Source organism: Choloepus didactylus, chromosome 1, assembly GCF_015220235.1.
Source record: "Choloepus didactylus isolate mChoDid1 chromosome 1, mChoDid1.pri, whole genome shotgun sequence".
Classification (NCBI taxonomy): Eukaryota; Metazoa; Chordata; class Mammalia; order Pilosa; family Megalonychidae; genus Choloepus; species Choloepus didactylus.
The window spans coordinates 60,185,515-60,208,493 of record NC_051307.1 but is presented as its reverse complement, the minus strand read 5'-3'; the positions used below and the strand labels follow the sequence as shown (position 1 = coordinate 60,208,493).

General features: G+C 35.2%; 1 protein-coding gene across 1 annotated transcript; it reads right to left on the bottom strand.

Moving 5' to 3' along the window:
• Window positions 1-2,624: 2,624 nt before the first annotated feature.
• Window positions 2,625-10,881, bottom strand: LOC119512374 (olfactory receptor 5K1-like). The gene is made up of 2 exons (XM_037807033.1): window positions 9,965-10,881; window positions 2,625-2,682 (listed from the first exon to the last, which is right to left on the bottom strand). Exons 1-2 carry the CDS (start codon window positions 10,879-10,881, stop codon window positions 2,625-2,627), a joined length of 975 nt encoding a protein of 324 aa, XP_037662961.1.
• Window positions 10,882-22,979: the final 12,098 nt, after the last annotated feature.

Here is a 22,979-nt window from a genome sequence, read left to right as displayed (position 1 = left end):
AACAACTGGTAAATAACCTGGAATAACTGTGGGGAGACAAAAATGACTGTCCACTCATCATAAACTAGCCTGAATTGAGAGGAATGCCCAAGATTGCAGCATAAAATCTGTAAGTAAAAACTGCAGATCCAAGCCAGGAGCCCCCTCCACCCATGGCCTGAGCTGCAAAGCCTCATGGTGCTAGACAGCAGCACTCTCTGAGCAAGCAAATAGAGCTCAACTGACTTCCAACTGGGGATTCAATTTCTGCTCAATGCAAGAAATGAATCCCCAAAAAGCAGACAGAGGGTTTTGGTGATGGCTGACTTAGAGAGCCAGAGGGTGGCTGTAGACTGGACCTAAACAATGCTTTCTGTCCCTTTTTTAGCTCAGTGGAGAAAGCCTCAGCCATTTTCAGTTCCCAGCTCTCTGACACAGACAAGGGTGGAGATAGCACAGACAGAGACCATTCAAATGCTGATGACCTCTCCCTAGGGATTCTATCTTCCCTAAAAGGAAAGAGGTGAGGCCTAGCTCTACTACCCACCTTACATTCAGAACCAGACCCCAGAGCCTGGGAGAAAAGAGCCACAGGCCACACCTCCTTACAACAGTCTGGAGCTACAGGCTGACAGGTACCAACTGCTGGGCAGAAAAGCACAGTGACTTGAGGCCTCACAAGGTGCACTAATCTTCTAAGACACACCCTCAGGGAAACCAGATAATGAATATTTCTTCCTTCTCAGACCTGAGCCTATTCTGCTCTGGGAAAACCTGATTGGGATAACCAAGGAAATCAGATGCCTAGACAATAGGAAACTACAACCTACACTAAGAAAAATGAAGTTATGCCCAGTCAAAGGAACAAACCTACACTTCAACTGAGATAGAGGAGTTTAAACAACTAATGCTAAATCAATTCACAATGTTTAGGGAAGATATGGCAAAAAATATGAAACATATAATGAAAACACTGGGCATACATAAGGTAGAAATCAAAAGAAAAAAAAAACTGGCAGAATCTATGGAAATGAAAGGTACAACACAAGAGATGAAAGACACAATGGAAACATACAACAGCAGATTTCAAGAGGCAGAAGAAAGCACTCAGGAACTGGAGAACAAGGTAACTGAAAGCTTACACACAAAAGAACAGATAAAGAAAAGAATGGAAAAATATGAGCAATGTCTCCAGGAATTAAATGACAAAATGAAATGCAGGAATGTACATGTCATGGGTGTCCCAGAAGGAGAAGAGAAGATAAAAGGGGCAGAAGCAATAATAGAGGAAATAATCAATGAAAATTTCCCATCTCTTATGAAAGACATAAAATTATGGATCCAAAAGTGCAGCATACCCCAAGCAGAATAGATCTGAATATGCCTATACCAAGACACTTAATAATCAGATTATCAAACATCAAAGATAAAGAGATAATCCTGAAAGCAGCAAGAGAAAAGATATCTATCACATACAAGGGAAGCTTGATAAGACTATCTGCAGATTTCTCAATAGATACCATGGAGGCAAGAAGGAAGTGTTGTGTTATCTTTAAGATACTGAAAGAGAAAAACCACCAGCCAAGAATCCTATATCTGGCAAAACCATCCTTCAAATATGAGGGAGTGCTTAAAATATTCTCTCACTAACAGACAATGACAGAGTTTGTGAGCAAGATACCTGCTCTACAGGAAACATTAATGGAAGCTTTGCAGACAGAAAGAAAAGACAGGAGTGAGAGGTTTGGAACACAATTTTGGGAGATAGAAGCACAGCAATGTAAGTACACTGAACAAAGATGGCTGTGAATATAGTTGAAAGAGAAGGTTTGGACCATATGAGACACCAGAATGAAAGATGAAAGATAAAAACTGGAACTGTATATCTCAGAGACACCTAGGGTGCTCAACAATTGTAATCAAAGGTAATAATATGTTTTCACATGAGGTAGAACAAATGATTGTCAACATTGCAAGGTGCTAAAAATAGGATGGGATTGGGGGGAAACAGTCAATGCAAACTAGAGACTATAATTAACAGAAACATTGTGTTATACTTCCTTTAGTGTACCAAAGGCAATGTACCAAAACAAAATGTTTATGGGGGTTGGGGGAAGGGTATGGGACTCCTGACATTGGTGATGTTGTCAGACTCTTTATTCTATTTTAGGTTAATTCTAAAAAATTGCAAAATTGTGAAGTTGAGATGCATAGGTCATGGTGTTGGTCAGGATACTAGTGTCTGAAATGCATCTTTCAGTACTATTTTTAAATTGTTTTATGAATAAATATTCAAAAGAAGTAAAAGGAGTAAAGTAGAGTGTGCTGGTTTGAATCTATTATGTCCCCCAAAAAAGCCATATTCTTTAACACAATCTTGTCGGGGAAGACTTATGAGTCTTTTGATTTGGGTGGGACCTTTTGATTAGGTAGTTTCCATGGAGATGTGAACCACTCAACTGTATGTGAGACCTTTTGATTAGATCATTTCTGTGGAGGTGTGACCCCACCCATTCCATATGTGACTTAATTAGATCAATGGATTCCTTTAGAGGGCTCATGGAGAGAAGGCATTCAGATAGGCTGAGAGAGACATTTTGGGGAGAAGCTAAGATATGTAATTCAGAGTTTGCCCCCATGAGAGTCTAAGAGCTGACCCAGACCCAGATACTTGGTGAAGCAGACAGAAAAATATTTGGAGATGCTAACCAAAGAGACAAAGCCCAGAGTTTGCCCCAGAGAATTAAAAAGAGGACTCCTGGATACTAAGAGAGCAGCATGTCAGGAAAACCAAACAGAGAGTTGAGAGAAACTAAGAGATACAGAAGCTCAGAGAGATTTGAGAGAAAGACAATTTGAAACACAACCCAGGAGCAAAGGACCAGCAGATAACAGCCACATGCCTTCCCAGCTGATAGAGGTTTTCCAGACACCATCAGCCTTTCTTCAGTGGAGGTATCCTCTTGTTGATACCTTATTTTGTACACTGTCATGGCCTTAGAACTCTAAATTTGTAACCTAATAAATTCACTTCGTGAAAGCCAATCCATATCTGGTATTTTGCAGATTTAGCAAACTGGAACCTAGAGTGAGCAGATTGAAACTGTTGCTATCAAACAGGTGAGAGATGATGTGATATGGAATTGCATGCAGATAGTATAAATGGAGAGAAGTAAGCACATTTAAGATAAAGTTAAGAGATACAATGGTAAATTTTATGAAAGTTTGAATGTTATAGTATCGGGAGTGGAAGGACTATTCTGCATTTCTCCTTAACAACTGGTAGGTCAATAGTACAGCCAAGATGAAGAAGACCAGGGGTAAAATATTTAAGGAAATTTCAAGTGCAGTGTGTGTTCACATTAAATCTGAGTTGCCTTTTTAACTATGAAACAAAGATGTCAAGTATCCAGTTGGATATATGATTCTGGAGATTAGGGGATGTGTCAGAGCTGGAAATATATCTGTTGGGATATCTTCATATTGATGATATTTAAAATGATAGAAAATAGATGGGGTCATAGAGAAAGAAAGAATAGAGAGGATAGATACACTATGTCTGAACCTTTTAGGAGACTAATACAAATTGTTATAAGCAGAAGAGTTTCACCAAGCATCATAATAATTAGTTTTTAATTTATATAGTTTAATTTTCTCTGTTCCTTCTAGATAGAACAAAGGGAAAAACAGACGATAATCTTAACACAGGAAAGGCATTTTACAAAATGTAATTCCATCACATGATGATAATACTCAGAAAACTAGGAATTAAATGGAACTTCCTCAACATGACAAAAAGCTATTTATTGAGAAACCCAAGGTATAATACTCAATGGTTATAGAATGAAATCTTCTCTCTAAAATCAGGATTAAGATAAGAAGTCTATTTTTCACCCAAACAATTCAACAACAGAAGTTTTAGCCAGTGTAATTAGCAAGAAAAATAAATAGAAGGCATACAAATTGGAATAGAAGTAAAATGATCTCTATCAGATGACATGATCCTTTATATAGAAAATCTCTGTGATGGTTAGGTTCATGTGTCAGTTTGGCTAGGTGATTGTGCCCAGGTTTCTGGTAAAGCAAGCACTGGCCTGAGTGTTACTGAAAGGACTCTTGTGGCTGGTTAATAAAACAGAAGCCTCATTTATTAAATCATGAGACAATTGATTGCATCTGTGGCTGATTACATCAAAAAGGGAGTTTCTTCCACAATGAAATAAGTCAATCAGCTGGATTTAACCCAATCAGTTGAAGACATTTAAGGGAGAAGAAAGAGATTTTTCACTTCTTCTTTAGCTAGCCAGCTTTTCCAGGGGAGTTCAACAAAGACCTTCATTGGGGTTGCCAGCTCCCTGCCTGCCTACAGAATATGGAATCATCATCCTGCCCTATAGAATTTGGACTCACTCATCTTGTCCTATGGAATTCTGACTATGGAATTCTGACTCATGCATCCCCAGAGTTGTGTGAGACACTTGTATAAAATCTCACATTTACAGATATACACCCGTTGGTTATGTTTCCCTAGAGAACCCTAACTAATGTGATCCCAAAGAAGTCAAAAGAAACTAAGAGTTTTGATAAACTAATTCAGCTAAGTTGCCAAGTACAAAATGAACACACCATTAAAAAATAAGCACAAGATCTATGCTCACCAAGAAGAGAAAGATGGCAAATAAGCATATGAAAATGACCCCGATATCATTTACCATTAAGGAGTTGCAAATTAAAACAGTAATGGGTTATCCTCTGTAATGTCTTAAAAAACAAACAAACAAACAAACAAAAATGCAGAGAATTCCAGTTGCTGGTGAGCATGTAGAGCAACAGGGACACACACAGACATCCTTGCTCTGCTAGCTAGAAGCAATGACATACCAGTAGTAATAAGCACTATTCCACAGATCTTCATTTCTAATAGCATTCCCCAATGAAAGAAACCTTGGAGAAATAGTTGATTCTAGGACTGAATAAGGAAATATACATGACAAGCCTGGATCATCTTATAGTGTCACAAATTAAGGAAAAGCCTGGAGAAAATATCAAAGCAAATACTTTGCATACAAGCAATGCCATCAAAAGCAAGGAAAATCTGAGTAGCATTTTAGGCCAAAAGGAGCCTAAAGAATAAGGTAATGTGGTATCCTGGATGGGATATTGAAACAGAAAATTAGTTAAAACTACCTAAAGTATGACTTTAGTTAATAATAATGTATCAATGCTGATGATTAATTGCAACAAATGTAACATAGATTTGTAAGATAAAGGTTAATAATATGATAATTTTTGGTGCATCATATATGAGAATTCTCTTACTATCATCACAATTTTTCAGTGATTCTAAAACTGTTAAAAATTTTTATTTAAACATATAATATTGCCTTGAGGGAAAGCTTGACTTTTCAGAATGAAGCCATAGAGAAATCAGATAAAACACTTTTTTCCACTGCCAAAGTAAGAATTGATTCATGCAAGGTGTATTAATAAAAGTTAAACCATTGATGAAAGTATTGGGATCTTGAAATCCACATGTATTCCATTTATTATCCAACTAGTTTTATTTTAATTATGAAAGAAACATGTTATCTTTGCCATGGAAAAATCTGTTGGACACTGCCTTAACCAAATTAACAACATTAGCATTACCAGTCATGCTGCAGAAAGGAAAACAACACACATATCAGGGTATATTATTTAAGCTGCATATAACTGTGAGGAAACCAGAAAAATACAAATTGCAGGATATTTTATAAGGCAATTGACTCAATTTTTAAGAACTTAAATATCATTCATGGAAAAAAAAGCAAGATCATTCTCCTAGATTAAAGATATATAAAAATTCATGATAATGCAATGTAAATAGTGAACTTTCCTGAATCCTTGATGCATTAGCTGTTAGGGAGATGCAAATTACGACCACAATGAGATACCATTTCACACCAATTAGAATGGCTGCCATTAAACAAACAGGAAACTACAAATGCTGGAGGGGATGTGGAGAAATTGGAACTCATTCATTGTTAGTAGGACTGTATAATGGTTCAGCCACTCTGAAAGACAGTATGGCGGTTCCTTAGAACACTAGACATAGAATTACCCTTCAATATAGCAATCACGCTTCTCAGTATATACCCGGAAGATCTGAAAGCAGTGACACAAACATATACCTGCTTGCCAATGTTCATAGCAGCAATATCCACAATTGCCAAGAGATGGAAACAACCCAAATGTCCTTCAACAGATGAGTGGATAAATAAAATGTGGTATATTCACACAATGGAATACTACATGGCAGTAAGAAGGAATGATGTCATGAAACATATGACAACATGGATGAACCTTGAAGAAATAAAGCTGAGCAAAATAAGCCAGGCACAAGAAGAGAAATATTATATGTTACCACTAATGTAGAATACAGGGGACCTAGCAAAAGATAGCAATTAGTGAAGGGGGAATGACAATCTAATAAGAACAGATAAGTTATCTTCGGTAAATTTAATGCTCTGGGAATGCTCAGGAATGACTATGGTTTGTTAATTTCTGGTGGGTATGGTTGGAACAAGATCACAAAATGTAATTATCTTAGGTTATCTGTTTTTCTTATTCCTTTCCTAGGATATAGTCTGTATATTTTCTTGGGGTAGATTAGGAACATGTTGGAAGTAAAGTAGTTATTCTAGGATATTTGTTTTTTTTTTCCTTGGTTTTTGTTTGAAATGGTTTTTATTGCCTGTTTTTTTTTTTAATTTTTTGATAAAGTTAATTAAAAAAAACTATGAAAAAAATTTGCAGAGCTCCCCTGAGGAGCTGGGGGAAAATGCAGAGGTGTTGGGCTTCCTCACCTGGATGGCTGCTGATGTTCTCACAAACATTTAGAACTGGCAGGTTGATGTGCTGAGCCCTCTATCACGGGACCTGCCTTTAAGAAGCCTGTTGCTGCAAAGGAGAGGGTAGGCCTGCTTATAATTGTGCCTAAGAGTCTCTCCCTGAATGCCTCTTTGTTGCTCAGATGTGGCCCTCTCTAACTAAGCCACCTCCACAAATGAATTCACTGCCCTCCCGCTTAGGTGGGACCGAAACCCCAGGGGTGTAAATCTCCCTGGCAACACAAGATCTAACTCCCAGGGATGAATCTAGACCTGGCATCATGGGATTGAGAACATCTTCTTGACCAAAAGGGGGATGCAAAATGAAATGAAAATAAAGCTTCAGTGGCTGAGAGGATTCAAATGGAGTCAAGGGGTCACTCTGGTGGACATTCTTATGCACTATATGGATAACACTTTTTAGGTTTTTAATGTATTGGAATAGCTAGAAGTAAATACCTGAAACTATCAAACTCCAACCCAGGGGCCTTGATTTTTGAAGACGATTTTATAACAATGTGGCTTACAAGGGGTGACAGTGTGATTTTGAAAACCTTGTGGATCGCACTCCCTTTATCCAGCATATGGATGGATGAGTAGAAAAATGGGGGCAAAAAACTAAAGGAAAAATAGAGCAGGAGGGGGGGATGATTTGGGTGTTCCTTTTTCACCATTATTTTTTTTTTTCTTATGATCATTTTTTCTGGTACAAGGAGAATAAAAAAATAGATTGGGGTGATGAATGAACAACTATATGATGGTATTGTGATCAATTGAATGCATATTTTGGATGATTGTATGGTGTGTGAATAAATTTTAATAAATAAAAAAAGAACAAAAAAACAAACAAAAAACTAATTATCTATAGAGGACAAGTTTGGGACAATTGGGAAAAACTTGCACATGAACTCTAATATATGGCATTTAAATATTTGTAAATTTATTGTTTATGATGATGCTATTATGATTAAATGGGAAATGTCTTTACTCTTTTGAGGCATGTTGGAGAATTCCAGAGCAATATATCATGAGGTCAGTAATTAAAAGTATATTCATCTTATGTATACACACATGCACACATATGAAGAGAGAAAAACATTAAACCACTAGCAATATTTTAAACAAAATCATAATCATTCTTCACCAATCCATTTGGTCCGAAGTAAATAATTATTTTTCCACTCAATCTTGTGTTAGCAATCTCAAGAACCACTCAGCATCCCATTAGATTTCTGGAAATCATGACTCAGTCTTGTGGTATGGTTTCAAGGTTCTTAAAGCAATGTCATTAGAATCTGGTGTCCCCAAGTACCTGATCCAGTCCTTTTCATGGGTGGCTGTGACAGTCCCTTTTATGGTGAAGATGTAACTCTCAGACCTGTAGCTAACTGCAAGTGATTTCAAGGAACACATTAGAATAAAACAATAACATCAAAAAAATATATCTGAATTACAAAAGACTTACAAAAGACCAAGAATGGCCAGGGTTAAGTAATTACTGTTTTATAAAAGTGAAAGTTCTTTTGAGAAATCAATATAAAATAATGCAATAGAGAAGGAAATTCGGTTGTGTCTGTGGCATGTAACACAATTTAAACTGAAATTATGATTGACAACATTATACTATTTTCTAATACTAGGAAGATCAGTACTAGGACTAGGACTAGTTAGGACTAGTACTAGGACATCTGGACAGTAAGGATATTGACAATTCCTTATTTTGGAATATAACTTTTGGAATATATATTATATATATCATATATATTTATATATAACATTACATATAATATACACACACACACATATATATATCTATAACATTATATATATAACATTTTATCCACCCAAATCCCACTAACAAATGATTCCAAAATCCCTTTAAATTTGACAAAATGTCCCATGAAATTCATGTGTGAACTCCCAACACAATCTGAATTGTTTGTGTATAATCTGCATTAATTTTTATTCATACGTATGTTAAATATCCTCATATTTTGTGATTAACTGTAACTTAAGCTACTGTGAATGGAGTTGTAAAATATTATGGGGAAAAGGCAGTCTTGACCCAAATTCCAGATCCAAATACCAGGTGAGCAAGATGAATTTGGTTAAGCTACTAAATATTTCAAACTGTGAGTTTATGCTCTGGAAATATATGAAAAAATAATGCCTAACTCTTTGGTATTGAATGCATTCAAAAGTTCTAATTTATTACCTACCAGATATGAGGTTCTCAGTAAGTATTTTTTTTTTCTTTCACATTTACTTTTAAGTGTTCAGTAAATATTTTTGTTCACTTGCTTGCACTGATTTCCCTACTTCTGCTAATGATGTGATTATAACACAATCTGCATTGGAAACACTACAGGTTAGTGGTGTTTCTAATAAGAAAGAAGACAAACATGACAACAGGGAAACAAACCATTGATTTAATTGATTTATTTAGGAACTGTACAGCCATGTGTGTATAACTAATCAAACAACATGAAAATATTCAAATTCATAGGGATTTCGTTATAAGTAGCATCATTTGCAACTACAGAATAATAAATCCTCAATATAAAGATACTTTATTTTAGAGAGCTTGAGAGGACTGATATCTAAGACCAAAGAAAAATATTCTTGATTTGAGAACACATAGTTTGCATAAATTCACGTTCATTCATAATCTCTAGAACAAAAACAAAACTGAGAATCAAACTCAAAAGCACAGCTTGCATCTGATAGATGGTGTTTCTCATATGATTAGTATTTGAGATCTTGGAATATGATTGAATTTTTAAGTTAGAGATTCCATACATTTGCCAACAATATTAAATTTATAAACTGTCTTCTATTCCTATCATTTGTTGACAGTGTTGAAAAATTAATGTAATTATGCTGTGAGATAATCTGTTACCCCAGGAGTAATCATTTACTCCTTCCTAACAGATCTATGGTCTTAGATTTTGAAATACATCTCAGTAGAAATACTCTGTTTTGGTATTGTGCATCCATTTATACATTACTGGACTTACAAAAATGATATTTTACTGATTTAATATTTTATATACAAAGTAGTCATTTTATATTTGTTTGCCATCCCATATTTGTTTCAGAATGTTTGAGGTTTGTTATTTATAATTCTTTTCACAGCATTTAACACTTCTTTATTTCTCAGACTATAAATAAATGGGTTTAAAAAAGGAATTACTAGAGTATAAAAAAGAGCAACAGGAATATCTTTCTCTTTCTCTTTGACTGAGCTTGGTTGAACATAAACAAATAGAAGAGAACCATAGAATACTGACACGGAGAGAAAGTGGGATGCACAAGTTGATAAGGCTTTGCCCCTTCCCTCTTTGGATTTCATTTTGAAAATAGTGAAAATGATGAAGAAATAAGAGATTAGAACTGTGGTAATAGTAAAAATTTGAATTGACCCTCCAAAGATAAGTATCATCAGGGCATTGATATAGGGGTCAATGCAAGAAAGTCTGTACAATGGAAAAACATCACAAAAGAAGTGATTGATTTGATGGGAGCCACAGAAAGTTAACCTAAACAGTAACCCTACATGAATCATAGAATTCAAATTTGCAACTATGTAGACTCCTGTGCTCATCTGAATGCAGAGTTTCTTCGACATCCTGGTGTGGTACTGCAGTGGGCTGCATATTGCCACGTACCTGTCATAGGCCATTGCTGCCAGAATAAAGCAGTCTGCAGTTTCAGCAAGACAGAGAAAATAAAATTGTGCCATGCATCCATCAAGGGATATTGTTCTGTCTTCTGAAAAGAAAGTCTCTAACATCTTGGGGGTAACAGCAGAGGAACAGCAGGAATCCATCAAAGCCAGGTTACCCAGAAAGATGTACATTGGTGTGTGCAGATGACGCTCCATGTAGATCAGTGCCACCAAACCAAGATTCCCCATCATGGTGATCAGATAGATGGCAAAGAACACAACAAACAGAAGGGGCTTCAGCTCTGGTTGAGCAGTAAATCCTATGAGGATAAATTCCTTTGTTGTGGAGTGGTTATCTTCAATCATCTCTACCTTCTGTGTTCAGATAGATATTACAGAGAAATAAGATTCTAATTTACATCTCTAATCTTTCCTTTAAATTTCCCTTTTTAAAACAGTATAAGGACTTGCTTCAATTAATCTCTTTTGAGACTAGGCACACATACCCCTAGGGCACATCATCTCCCCTAAAAACCAGCTATGTGACTTATGAGGTTAAGTTCCATAGGACTATTTTAATCATTACAAAGACAGTGCTTGTAGTAGTAAATGTTTTCTGTATGAATTTATGCAAGCTTAGTGAACAAATATAGGTTACCCATACTTTGTTCAGTTTTTCCAAATGGTTTCACTGTTAGTTATGTATTGACTATTCATAGTATACTCAAAAGCAATTTTCTTATATATGTATTTTTTCCCACTGAGCAGTTTTTATATCCAATCCCAGTGTAAATATGTTTGAAATTGGCACATGCATTCAGATGAAATTTATATATCTCAGAATATGTATAAAGAGAACTAAGGATCACACATAGGACTTTACCTTTAATGAAACGTACTTGGAAAGGTCAGGAAATAAATATCCATGTCTTTATTTAATAAGTAATTTGTGACTATAACTTTCATATTTACATCTATGCATTGTGGAATCTGTTTCTGCCTATGCAGAACAAATTCTCTGAGACTACTTGTAAATAAAATATCATTTTTCCTACATTTATTAGAATAAAAACATTTCTTATTTAAGGTTCTCCTTGATGTTATATTATTAGGCTTCTGAGCATGCCCTCATAATTGTGAACAAATTATGAGATTTTATAAATATCCATCATGTACCCTTTCCAATTTTTCATGTACCTTTTCCAATCTCCATAGAGACTCCTCCTGACATTTGTAGCTTCTCATAAAAGGGCCCCTAATTACGTATTTATTCATTTAAGTGCACATTCCAATGACCATTTCTAGAACTATTTATATTTATTGGAGTTCAGTGGCCATAATTTCCTGATATTGACAAAAGAAACAATCTATTTCCAGTAAAGGTTTAAACTTTGGTGCCTCTAAAATAAATCCAAATTACTTATGGTAGCATTTACAATTCTCTCTAACCTTATTGACCACCATCTTCATTTCTCCCCTTCAATAACAGCTCTTTCTGCTATGCCACTGTGTCCACTCCTTGCTCACCACTGTCCTCCCTCCACACTGAGTACCACACTCATTTCCACAAGCACTGACCATGCATGCTTTTATTCCTATCTTATCAATATATCAAAATCATTTCCATATTTTATATCATGCACAGTTTAGATATAATGCTCCTTAAAATTCTAACTAAATACCCCAGACCACACTGATCTTCATTTTCCTGTCCATCAGCCAGGAATTATATATGCAAAGCAATCTGGGATCATCTACAATCTATTTTTTATTTAATCATGTATAATTTTCTTATTGGTTTGTAGTATTAGAGATTTATGATGACATACTTCTTTTAAGGCACCTAAAAATATGAGAAAGGCAAAATATTTCAAATCCTTTATCTACTCTGATCACCTGTGAAAAATGAACTTGTTTTCACTATCTCACTGATGATACGACCTCACCAATTTTTTGTCTACAAATTGAGATTTTTAACTTTGAAGAAGAGTCTACCAAGAAAATTTTTCAAATAGATCATTTTTAAAAATGCAGGTGTCTTTCTTTTATCTGAATTGACTTATCACTACTATTTTCCTGCTTCCTCGAAAATTTATAAAATTTTCTAGTATATGTCTCAATAGCTACAAATTAATATATAGATGTTAGCCTTTATTCTCATTTTCCCAATACTTACAAAAGGATGAAATCCTTAAATATTACTAGGATTTTGAGAGCTAATTTAGTTTTGCTTTACAAAGCTATTTTTTCTCATTAAGTGATGTATTAAGTTATTAAGAGATGAATCATGTAAATTCTATAGTCAAAACTACTTAATTTTTCATAATGATAATGTCACTATAAATTATCTTACTGAAATTTTATTTATTTTTTATTTTAAAATATAATTCATTAATTCAGATAAATTATAAATGACTTTCAATGCATATTCTTGTATTATTTGACATCTTTGTGATCTTGCTACATGTTTTGAAATTCTACCTTAAGCAGAAAAAGTCATTGCAGTATTTTGCCTCAACCTAGTCTCTATGGTCTTCAATCTAGAGAAAAACTAGAGCGTTAACTAAGGATTTGTAATCCAAGAACATTGAAAAATGATAAATTTAGAGAGATAAATAACCAAGAATATTATGAAAAGTAAAAATAAAGAGAATATTTCTCCTACCTAGATTTCAAAGTGAAGTGTTTGTTGCAGCTTGTTAATTGCTTTATGGTGTTAGGATTTATAGAATTTCAAAATAAAATGCTTGGTCTCTAAAACATCTGGGATTAAAAAATGAACGTCTGGAGACAACTAATAGGTTAGTGTCAATATTGTGTTCTTTAGAGTGCAAAACATGTTTTTTAACAATCCCTAAAGGGGCTTACTTGCACAGACATCATTTTATTAATGTGAGGTTATTTTGTCCCTAAAACACATAAACCATGTGGCATAAATTAAGGAAGTTCTGGTGAGATATTGGGATAAATGGAAATGAACCTCATGAAAATCTAATTGATTACAATTTTGATCATCCTGCTGTCCCTGATCTCATTTTTACAATCCTGTTCACCATTCTGTTCAAAAAATCTACTATGGGCAGGAAACAGTCTCAGTCTTGTTTACCACTGACTGAAGCAGGATTAATATGGTTCTTGAAAGATAATTAGGATTTGGTAGAAATCAGACTAAAAGATATGGTGGGTTCATCTAGGGCCACTGACTACTTCACCCTATAAATGAATCTGTCCCTAAATCCTAAATGCCCTCTTGGGAATAATTCTGATATTATTATTTAGACCCACATATGAATTACTGAGACTATTCTAGTGTGTTGTGTTCACTCCAGCTGTTTTTTACTTTCATACCCTGTTCTTTCTTCATAATTACTCCTCAGCATACTATATCATTATTTTTTGAGGCATCTATAATCCATCATACAAAACCCAACAACTACCATTAGCATGCAGGCTTAAGAGAGAAGGGACCTTATCTGTTTTGCTCATTCCTGTATTCCTAATATATTGAAGAGTGTCTGGCACTTTTTAGTACTCAAATATTTGTTGAATTATTGAACAAAAGTGACACTGAAGAATTCTTATCAAGAATTCTCAATGGTACCTAATTATTTTTCAACCAAATCCATTTTTTTTTTTTTTTTTTTTGGTATTCTAGACACTCCACAGTCTGTCTGTACAGTACCTACAACCTTGCTTGTTCCCTTACCTCAGGCCACTTGGCTACATGCTTCACTTCACTGTTCCTCTATACATTTGCTTTGGCCTTGACCCAATGAATTACCTCGTAACATCTCCCTCACTTGAAAAAGCTTTTTCTACAACTCACTTCACCCAATCTTCCTCATCCTTGACTTGACATCTGACCTCCTCCATGAGGACTTTTCCAGGTCCTTTAAATCAAATTGATTTTCCTTGATCTTTATCTACATGGCACTTACCTATATTCATAATTCATTTTCTTCTTCATCTGGTTTGAATTATATTTCCCTCCAACTGTATTTATGTCTTGATTAAATGTCATTAAACAAAGATCATGTCATACATTGCGTACCTCACAACTTACCAAGCTAGATCCTTATGCATTTCTTTAATTTCTAAAATTTCAGCTGAGTTCAGACTTTATCAAATACTTACATTATGCAGGGATTTGGACTAAACAAGATATGAGCAGGGTGGGGCCAAAAAATTCTTGGATATTAGAAATGACTCATGATAAAAACTCATAATATAGTGTAGGAGAATGACACATATATTCCTAACAAAAACATAACACAAGATGATATAAGTATTATGAAGAAGTGTAGATATGTTATTTTTAATATAAAGAAGGAACATCAGAGTGACCAGGATAATAAAGGAACAATTTTCAAAGGAAGTGAATGTTCAGAGGATTCCTTCAGATAAGTGAATTTCAGTGGAAACCAGTTGAAAGAGAAGTTTCCTGAGTGACTTCCTGAGCCAAAAAAAAAAAAAAAAAGAAAGACCTGGCTGCTTGCAAGAGAAAAGCCTAATCAGAGTATAGACTGTGCCTTAGTTTGCCAGGATAGCAACAACAAATACTACATACTGGTTGGCTTAAAAACGTGAATTTATTGGCTCAGTGTTTGCAATGTTAGAAGTCTAGCATCAAGGTCTTGGCAGGCCATGCTTTCTCTCCAAGTCAGTGGTGTTTCATTTTTTAGTTTTCCCTGTATTGACTCATCATATCCTATATTTATAGCTGTCATCTTTTTGCTTGTAGTTTCGCTAGAGGAGTAATTCCAAACTTTTTGTGTTGTACATGAATATCAGTAAATCTTTTGGTTTATATAACAAATATATGCATTTTTATCTGTAAAATGGCTACATAAAACCCTAAAGAAGATATTAGGTATATTATAAAATAGAAAATAGAAAAGATGTTAAATAAAAGAAATTGTATTCAAATATTTTTTATTATATGTGCCAATACATGAAACAAAATTTGGTCTAATTAAATTAATAATAATACTATCTTCAGAAAAAGACTTTTATTATTGAGTTGTAGGATTTCTTTTATTTTCTGGATAGTTAACCCTCATCAGATAGGTAGTTTCCAAATTTTTTTTTCCCATTGAGTAGGTTGTCTTTTCATTTTCTTGATGAAGTCACTTGAGGCACAAAAATTTTAATTTTGTTGAAGTCCCATTCATCTATTTGTCCTTTTGTCACTTGAGTTTTAGGTGTAAAGTCTATGAAACCATTGCCTAACACAAGATCTTGAGAATATTTCCCCATATTTTGTTCTAGGAGTTTGATGGTCCTGTTTCATATATCTAGGTCTTTGATCCATTTTTTAGTTACTTTTTGGTATATGGTGTGAGATAAGGATTCCTCTTCATTCTTTTGCATATGGATATCCAGTTCTCACAGCACCATTTGAGAAACAGACTATAAGCTTCCAGGTGAGTCGACTTGGCTCCCTTATGGATAATCAATTGGCCTAAATATGAGGGTCTATTTCTGAAATATTAATTCAAATCCGTTGGTCTACTTACCTGTCCTTGTGCTAGTATTATGCTGTTGTGAACACAGTAGATTTGTTTGTTTTTTGGTAAAATCTAATTTCTTTTCATGATGAAAACATTGAGAATACTAAGAATAGATAGGAACTTCCTCAAAATGGTAAAAGCCATTTATTACAAACAAACAAACAAATAAACAAATGAAAAACAGCTAACATAAAATTCAATGGTGAAAGTCTGAAAGCTTTCCTCCTAAAATCAGGAATAAGACAAGAATGCTTGATTTCATCACTGCTATTCAATAACGTGTTTTAGCCTGTGCAATTTGACAAAAAAAAAAAAAAAAATATAGAAGTCATCCTAATTAGAGAAAAGAAGTAATACTATCTCTACTCAGGAATGACATGATCCTTTATGTAGACGATCCCAAAGAATCTAAAAGAAAACTAATAATGCTAGTAAACATATTTGGCTAAGTTGCCATATACAAAATAGATACTCAATAAATGAGCAAAAGACCGGAATAGACTCCTCACAAAAGAAGATAAACAGATGGAAAAACATATTGTCAAATTAAAGGCAAAGCTTCAGTATTTAGGAAAGGGACAATGTTTATCAAAAGGAGACAGTTTGCAAATTTGGGAATACTAAATGCCAGAATAAGTGTGTGGCTTTCTCCCAAGAAACAGGCAGTTTATATGTTAAATAAATGATGTTGCACAAAGACTAATATGACTGATTAAGCAAAAACAATAACAAAGCAAGTCTTATAATGGATAGAATGCTAACAAAAAAGTTTAGTTAACCCTGACCAAAGTCATGGTTTCAGGAAAATAAAGACTCAGTTTCAAAGAATGTTGGAGTGACCTAGAATTGTGTAAAGTTGGATAGTTTCAGATAACTTGTTTTACAGATAGTTTGTCTTAGGTACATATGGGTGATTTCAACCTGTGCAGGTTAGTTTTGCTTTAGACACATACACATGAGGTTCCTCCAGGCCCTTGCTGATTCATGTAACAATATCCCCATTTTGATCATTCTGTCTCCCAGGGAGTGTGCTCACCATGCATGCCGCTCCTGGTCTATTGGGGAATCTTGGTATTTGTAGTCTTCCTTTTTGGATGATTCCATTGGGAGTACTAAGGATTTCATATCCCACAATTGTTGGAACCTCATTCTTCTTTCTGAATGTTAATGAAGTTAAGTAACTAGGCACAGAAAGGCAGAAGGCAAGTTTATCAACATTGTCTAATTTTTACAGTTCCACAGTAATGGGGCTCAGTCTTATGCAGTCCTTAACTAATGGTTGAAGATGATTGAGAATCCTTGCTCATTGTATGATTGTTGAAGGTATCCTTGCAATATAATTTTGAATATAATGGATGCATTAAATTTAAGAACTCCCTGGAATCTTCCTAAATTATTATATCAACATAAACAGTGCAAAGAAAAAAAAAAATAAAGAAAAATGGCACACATTTACCTGAATTAAAATATACTGTTAATTTAATGTACCATGTTATTGTAATAACTCATTATTATACCATAACTTTTTGATTAGTAAAAGTCCCAATAATTATTGCTACACATTGTTTTCAAAGAAAAACTAGTTGGTAACCATTTAATTCCAAGTTGTTCATGTATTTTCAGTTCAGAGATCATACAATTCCCACATTTCCCTAAATACACCACCTGCTGTTTGCTTTTCCTTCAGTGTAAAGCTGGTGGTGCATCCCAGAAAAGCTTAATTTCTTTGCTACTACAAAAAAAGAAGCAAATTATCCGAGAGAATGAGTAAAAGGGAAGGCTGAAATTGAATAATTATTAAAGAATGTGAATAGTTTATATTAAATGCACTATACATAAGTTTGTTTTGCAATTAACAAGTCAGCAAAGCTTCCCATTGAGAGTGCATGTCAAATTCTGACAGCCACCAGAGAAAAGACTTGTCTGAGGAGAAAAGTCTCAGGACTGATAAACTTTTTAAATGATGGTGATATCCTATAAGAACAAAGTGAAAGGTCAACAGCAGCAAAGTAAAAGCACAAAATGACAGAATCAGCCTTTGCTTCTCCTCGCTCCCTTTAAAATTCAGTGGCCAAATCTACTTTGCATTTTAGTCTTCCATGCTCCTCAGAGCTCCATCTCTGAAGGTTCATCCAGCAGAATCCAGCAAGAAGTATCCCAGAATGGAGCCACAATTCAGAGCCAGGAGTTCTGGGTTGCCATGGGCTTGAAAGAGAAACTGCTAGAGTAGGGAGATCTCAAACCTGGAAAGCTGGAATGAGAGTCTCAATAGTCATCCGGTCATAGCCACTTATAACGAAACTTAGAGGATTTTCAAATGGGAAGATGCAATCATTGGATGCCATTTAAGCTACTTATTACAGATGAGGATCTTAAACAACAAGGAATATGTATACATTGGTATCATATACTTATCCATTTCAGAAAGTCTATCTCTGCTGGACTGAGACTGACACTAAGTGTCTCAGTATTGCTCAAACTGCAGTTCTATCAGCTTTTAGGAGGTCCTGGCCTGGGATCAATTGTTCTGTCTTTTAGAAAGTTTCTGTCATTTTTCAGACAGAGTTTGCTCCCAGCAACACCCAAAGAGGGCAGTTATTATATTTTATTTAATGGTCCTGATATTAGGTCATTTTTTCCAGTGATCTTACTGGAAACTTGAGTAAAACCCTTTGATCACTATCATTGTTTTGCTTTCTTGTTGAGTGCTCTAAGTAGGCTCAATCGGTCTATTTGTCCTTTTTTTTCACCCTTTCCTTTTAAAGATTCACCAGGGTTTGCTGGGTGGTGTTCAATTACATTTAAGACCCTTGGAGAGTGATGTCTTCAACATGGTGATGTAAACAGCTACTGAAAACTTCTCTCCAGAGATTCAACAACAAAAAAAGACAATTCTGAATTGTCTGAGACTCTGGAGGAGGATATAGACTGGAAAAAGACCCTGAAAATGCCAAATTGAAGAAAGAGAAGACATATCAGGGAGGAATTTTCTGTCTCAGACCAGCCCATCCTCTCCCCTCCCCCTCACTCAGTCTCCATGTGGGAAAGGTAAGGAAACAGCAGACCAGAACCCTCCCACCAAAGGCGCAGATTTTAAAATCTCACAGCAGTGAAAATACCCTCAATGTTTGAAGACCTGGTGGACAGGGGAGGACATTTCAAGGCTCAGATAAGTAAGGGACAAAGAAACTGAGAAAACATGGACAGAGACTGTTTCTATCCCTGGGTCTGAAAGCTTTTCCCCCACCCTTAAGGGAAGCAGCAGCCAGTGGCTGTTTCCATGCTTTGGAAATAGCTGGAGTGCTGGGTTGGCTGAATGAGTACTTTGCCACAGGTGGAGCCCCACATTAAGCCAGATTTTGGCTGGCAAAGTAAGGGCATAGGAATCCTGAAGTTTCACGTGGCTGGGTCAGGCACAGCCTGTGCTTGGAAGCAAAGCAGCCTCTGAGGACAATTAAGTTACCCAACACTGCCATCTTCTGGACAATCCAGAAAGTTCAAGGGAAGAAAATACTTTTTAAATGGTGCTTCAGACCCTTTCTTAGGAGCACAGGTGCTGGCTCATATTTTCCATTCTTTTCCCTATCTATTCCTTCGTGTGCAGGATTTTCAGATGTCATGTTCTCCATCTCACTGATCATTTCTTCTACCTCTCCAAATCTGTTAAAGCAGTCTCCCAAAACAAACCCAGAGCTTGCTAGCCGGTGGAAAATAGGGCATCACTGAAACCAGCAGATTTGTATTACCACAAACAGTGAACTTTCTGTGGTACCCAGTGCCTCCCTCCCTCCCATGCGGCAGGCCACAGTGTGTGCCTGACAACTGGCCAGGGAGAGAAACAAAGAAAGGATAGAGATCAAAGCCAACAAACAAGAAAACCTTAGGAAAAAGAGAGAAAACAGCTTCCAGAATAAACCAACCAAGAAAATCAAATGCCCAGACAGCAAAAAATTAAAAGTCACATCAGGTAAGGAGAAATCATGGCCCAGTCAAAGGCAGAAACTAACATTTCAGCTGAGATTCAGGAGTTGAAACAGCTATTTATAGATGTTCAAACAAATACTCTAAATCCAATCGACAAGGTGAGAGAGAATGACAAAAGACATGAAGGATATAAAGAAGACACTAGGTGATCATAAGAAAAAATTCATAAGCTTAAAAAACAGATGACAGTACTTATGGGAATGAAAGGTACACTAGAAGAGATGTAAAACACAATAGAGACATACAACAGCAGATTTTGGAGAGGTAGAAGAAAGGATCAGTGAGCTGGAGAACAGGACATCTGAAATTCTGCACACAAAGGAACAGATGGGGAAAAGAATGGAAAAATATGAGCAGAGAATCAGGGAAGTGAATGACAATGTGAAGAACACAAATAAACATGTTACAGGTGTCTCAGGAGAACAGAAGGAAAAAGTGGCAGAAAGAATAATAGAGGAAATAATCAATGAAAAATTCCCAAATCTTATGAAAAACACAAAATTACAGGTCCGAGAAGCACAGTGTGCCAGTTTGGATGTATTATGTCCCCCAAAACTCCATGTTCTTTGATGCAATCTTGTGTGGGCAGATGTATTAGTGTTAATTAAGTTGGAACCTTTGTATTAGGTTGTTTCCATGGAGATGTGACACACACAACTAAAGGTGATAACTCTGATTAGATAATTTCCATGGAGGCATGGCCCTGCCCATTCAGCATGGGCCTTGATTAGTTGACTGGAGCCCTATAAAAAGCTCAGGCAGAAGAAGCTTGCTGCTGCAACTTACAGAGACATTTTGAAAGTTGATGTTTTGGAGAATGCCATTTTGAAATGCAACCCAGGAGTAAGCAGATGCCAGCCATGTGCCTCTCCAGCTAACAGAGGTTTTCTGGATGCCAACGGCCTTTCTCCAGTGAAGGTACCTAATTGTTGATGCCTTACCTTGGATATTTTAAGGCCTAAAGACTACAACTCTGTAGCCAAATAAACCCCCTTTATAAAAGCCAATCCATTTCTGGTGTTTTGCAATATGGCAGCATTAGCAAACCAGAACACACAGTGTATCCCAAACAGAATTGATCCAAACTAACCCATTCTGGAGGTAACTCTTATGCATTATTTAGATATCCCCTTTTAGTTTTTGTTTATTAGAATAGTTAGAAGGAAATACCTGAAACTGTTGAACTGCAATCCAGTGTCCTTGATTCTTGAAGGTGATCTTATAATGTATAGCTATATGGTGTGACTATGTGATTGTGAACATCTTATGGCTCACTCCCCTTACCCAGTGTATGGACAAATGAGTAGAAAAATGGGGACAAAATGTAAATAAATAATATGGGGGGAGGAATATGGGAAAATTTGGGTGTTCTTTTTACTTCTATTTTTATTCTTACATTTTTGAGTAATGAAAATGTTCAAAAATTTGTTTTGGTGATGAATGCACAACTATATGATGATACTGTGAACAACTGTTTTACACTTTGAATGATTGTATGATATGTGAGAAGACCTTTGTAGTGGGGTGCCTGTTACTATTATTATTTTTTTTTTTAATTTTGGGCCACTAAATGTACAGACATTTCTATCACATTTTTCTTTTCATTAGCTATTCTAGGAGCTAATATCTGTCTTAAGGCTGACAAAAAATTTGAACAGAATCTTGAAACAACACCTGTGCACGAATAAAAGAACATACAGATTGATAATTACAATTAAAAGCTTAAATTCAAAACACATTAGCTGTTCCAATACTCTTTTAAACCAATAATGAAGATGAGGAAATTGGTCTGTTCATGAATCTTTGAGCCTGACTGATACCATGAAATACTTTGACTTTGTTCTATAAGCTATTGAGGTTATTTATCAGGCCATATCTGACTAAACAAGCATCATTTTCATTTAAGACATTCCAGTCAAACTTTTGGTTGTATAATCTGTGTCTCCAATTATGTCTTATTAACAAGAAGGGCATATTGTTATGCAACTTATGCAAATAATTATGTTTCCATGAAAACAAGAATAATAAGTTTCTGATTTCTGGGGGATCAGTCAGGAAGAGTAAGATAAATACTTTATAAATTACAGATAGCTTAGGGGAAAGTAAAATGGATTTCTTGAATCTAGAAAATAAAACATCAAAAAACTAGCAATGGTTTAAACAAAACCATACTCATTCTTCATCAATCCATTTGGTTCTAAGTAATTAATTGTTTTCTACTTGATCTTGTGTTGACAATCTCATGAGCCAATCAGCTTCCCACCAGATTTCTGGAAATCATTACTTGGTCTTGTATGGTTCCAAGATTCTTTAATTTACATCATTAGAATCTCTTGCCCTGGAGTGCCTGACATAGTCCTTTCCATGGGTTTCTGTGACAGTCCGTTTTTTGTGAAGATGCAGCACTCTGGCCTGTAGCTGACTGCAAGATTTTTCAAGCAACACATCAGAATAAAACAAACAAAAAAATTACCTCTGGATTACAAAAGACTTACAAAAGACCAAGAATGGCCATGGTTAAATTATTACTGTTTTGTAAAAGTGAAAGATCTTTTGAGAATTCATTGTGAAATAATGCAGTTGAGAGGGAAATATGTTTGTTTCTGTGTCATTTAACATATTTTAGAACAACTGAAATTATAACTCATAACATTATACTGCAGTCTAATATTAGGCAAATCAATACTAAGACATGTCATGGACAGTAAAGATATTGGCAATTTTCTAGAAACTTTATATAATTTTATATATAATTTTATATGTATAAAATTGTACATATAATACATATAAAATTATATCCAAACAAATGCAAGCAACAAATGGTTAGCAAATACCTTTTAATTTGACAATACTTCCCATAAAATTCATAACATAGCAAATAAACCTAACTATTTCTAGCACCTCTCCTTTTACAAAGTGAAAGAACAAATCCAGTTTGATTTTCCATGGCCCTTTTTAAAATTCCAAAGA

What these genes read in the sequence shown, in the direction of transcription:
- LOC119512374 (XM_037807033.1), bottom strand. Translation starts at nt 10,881, where the DNA reads ATGATTGAAGATAACCACTCCACAACAAAGGAATTTATCCTCATAGGA. An exon ending in GCTGTGAAAAGAATTATAAA is followed by an intron (nt 2,683 to 9,964) that starts TAACAAACCTCA and finishes TCTTTGGTTAGC; the next exon opens with ATCTCCAAATATTTTTCTGT.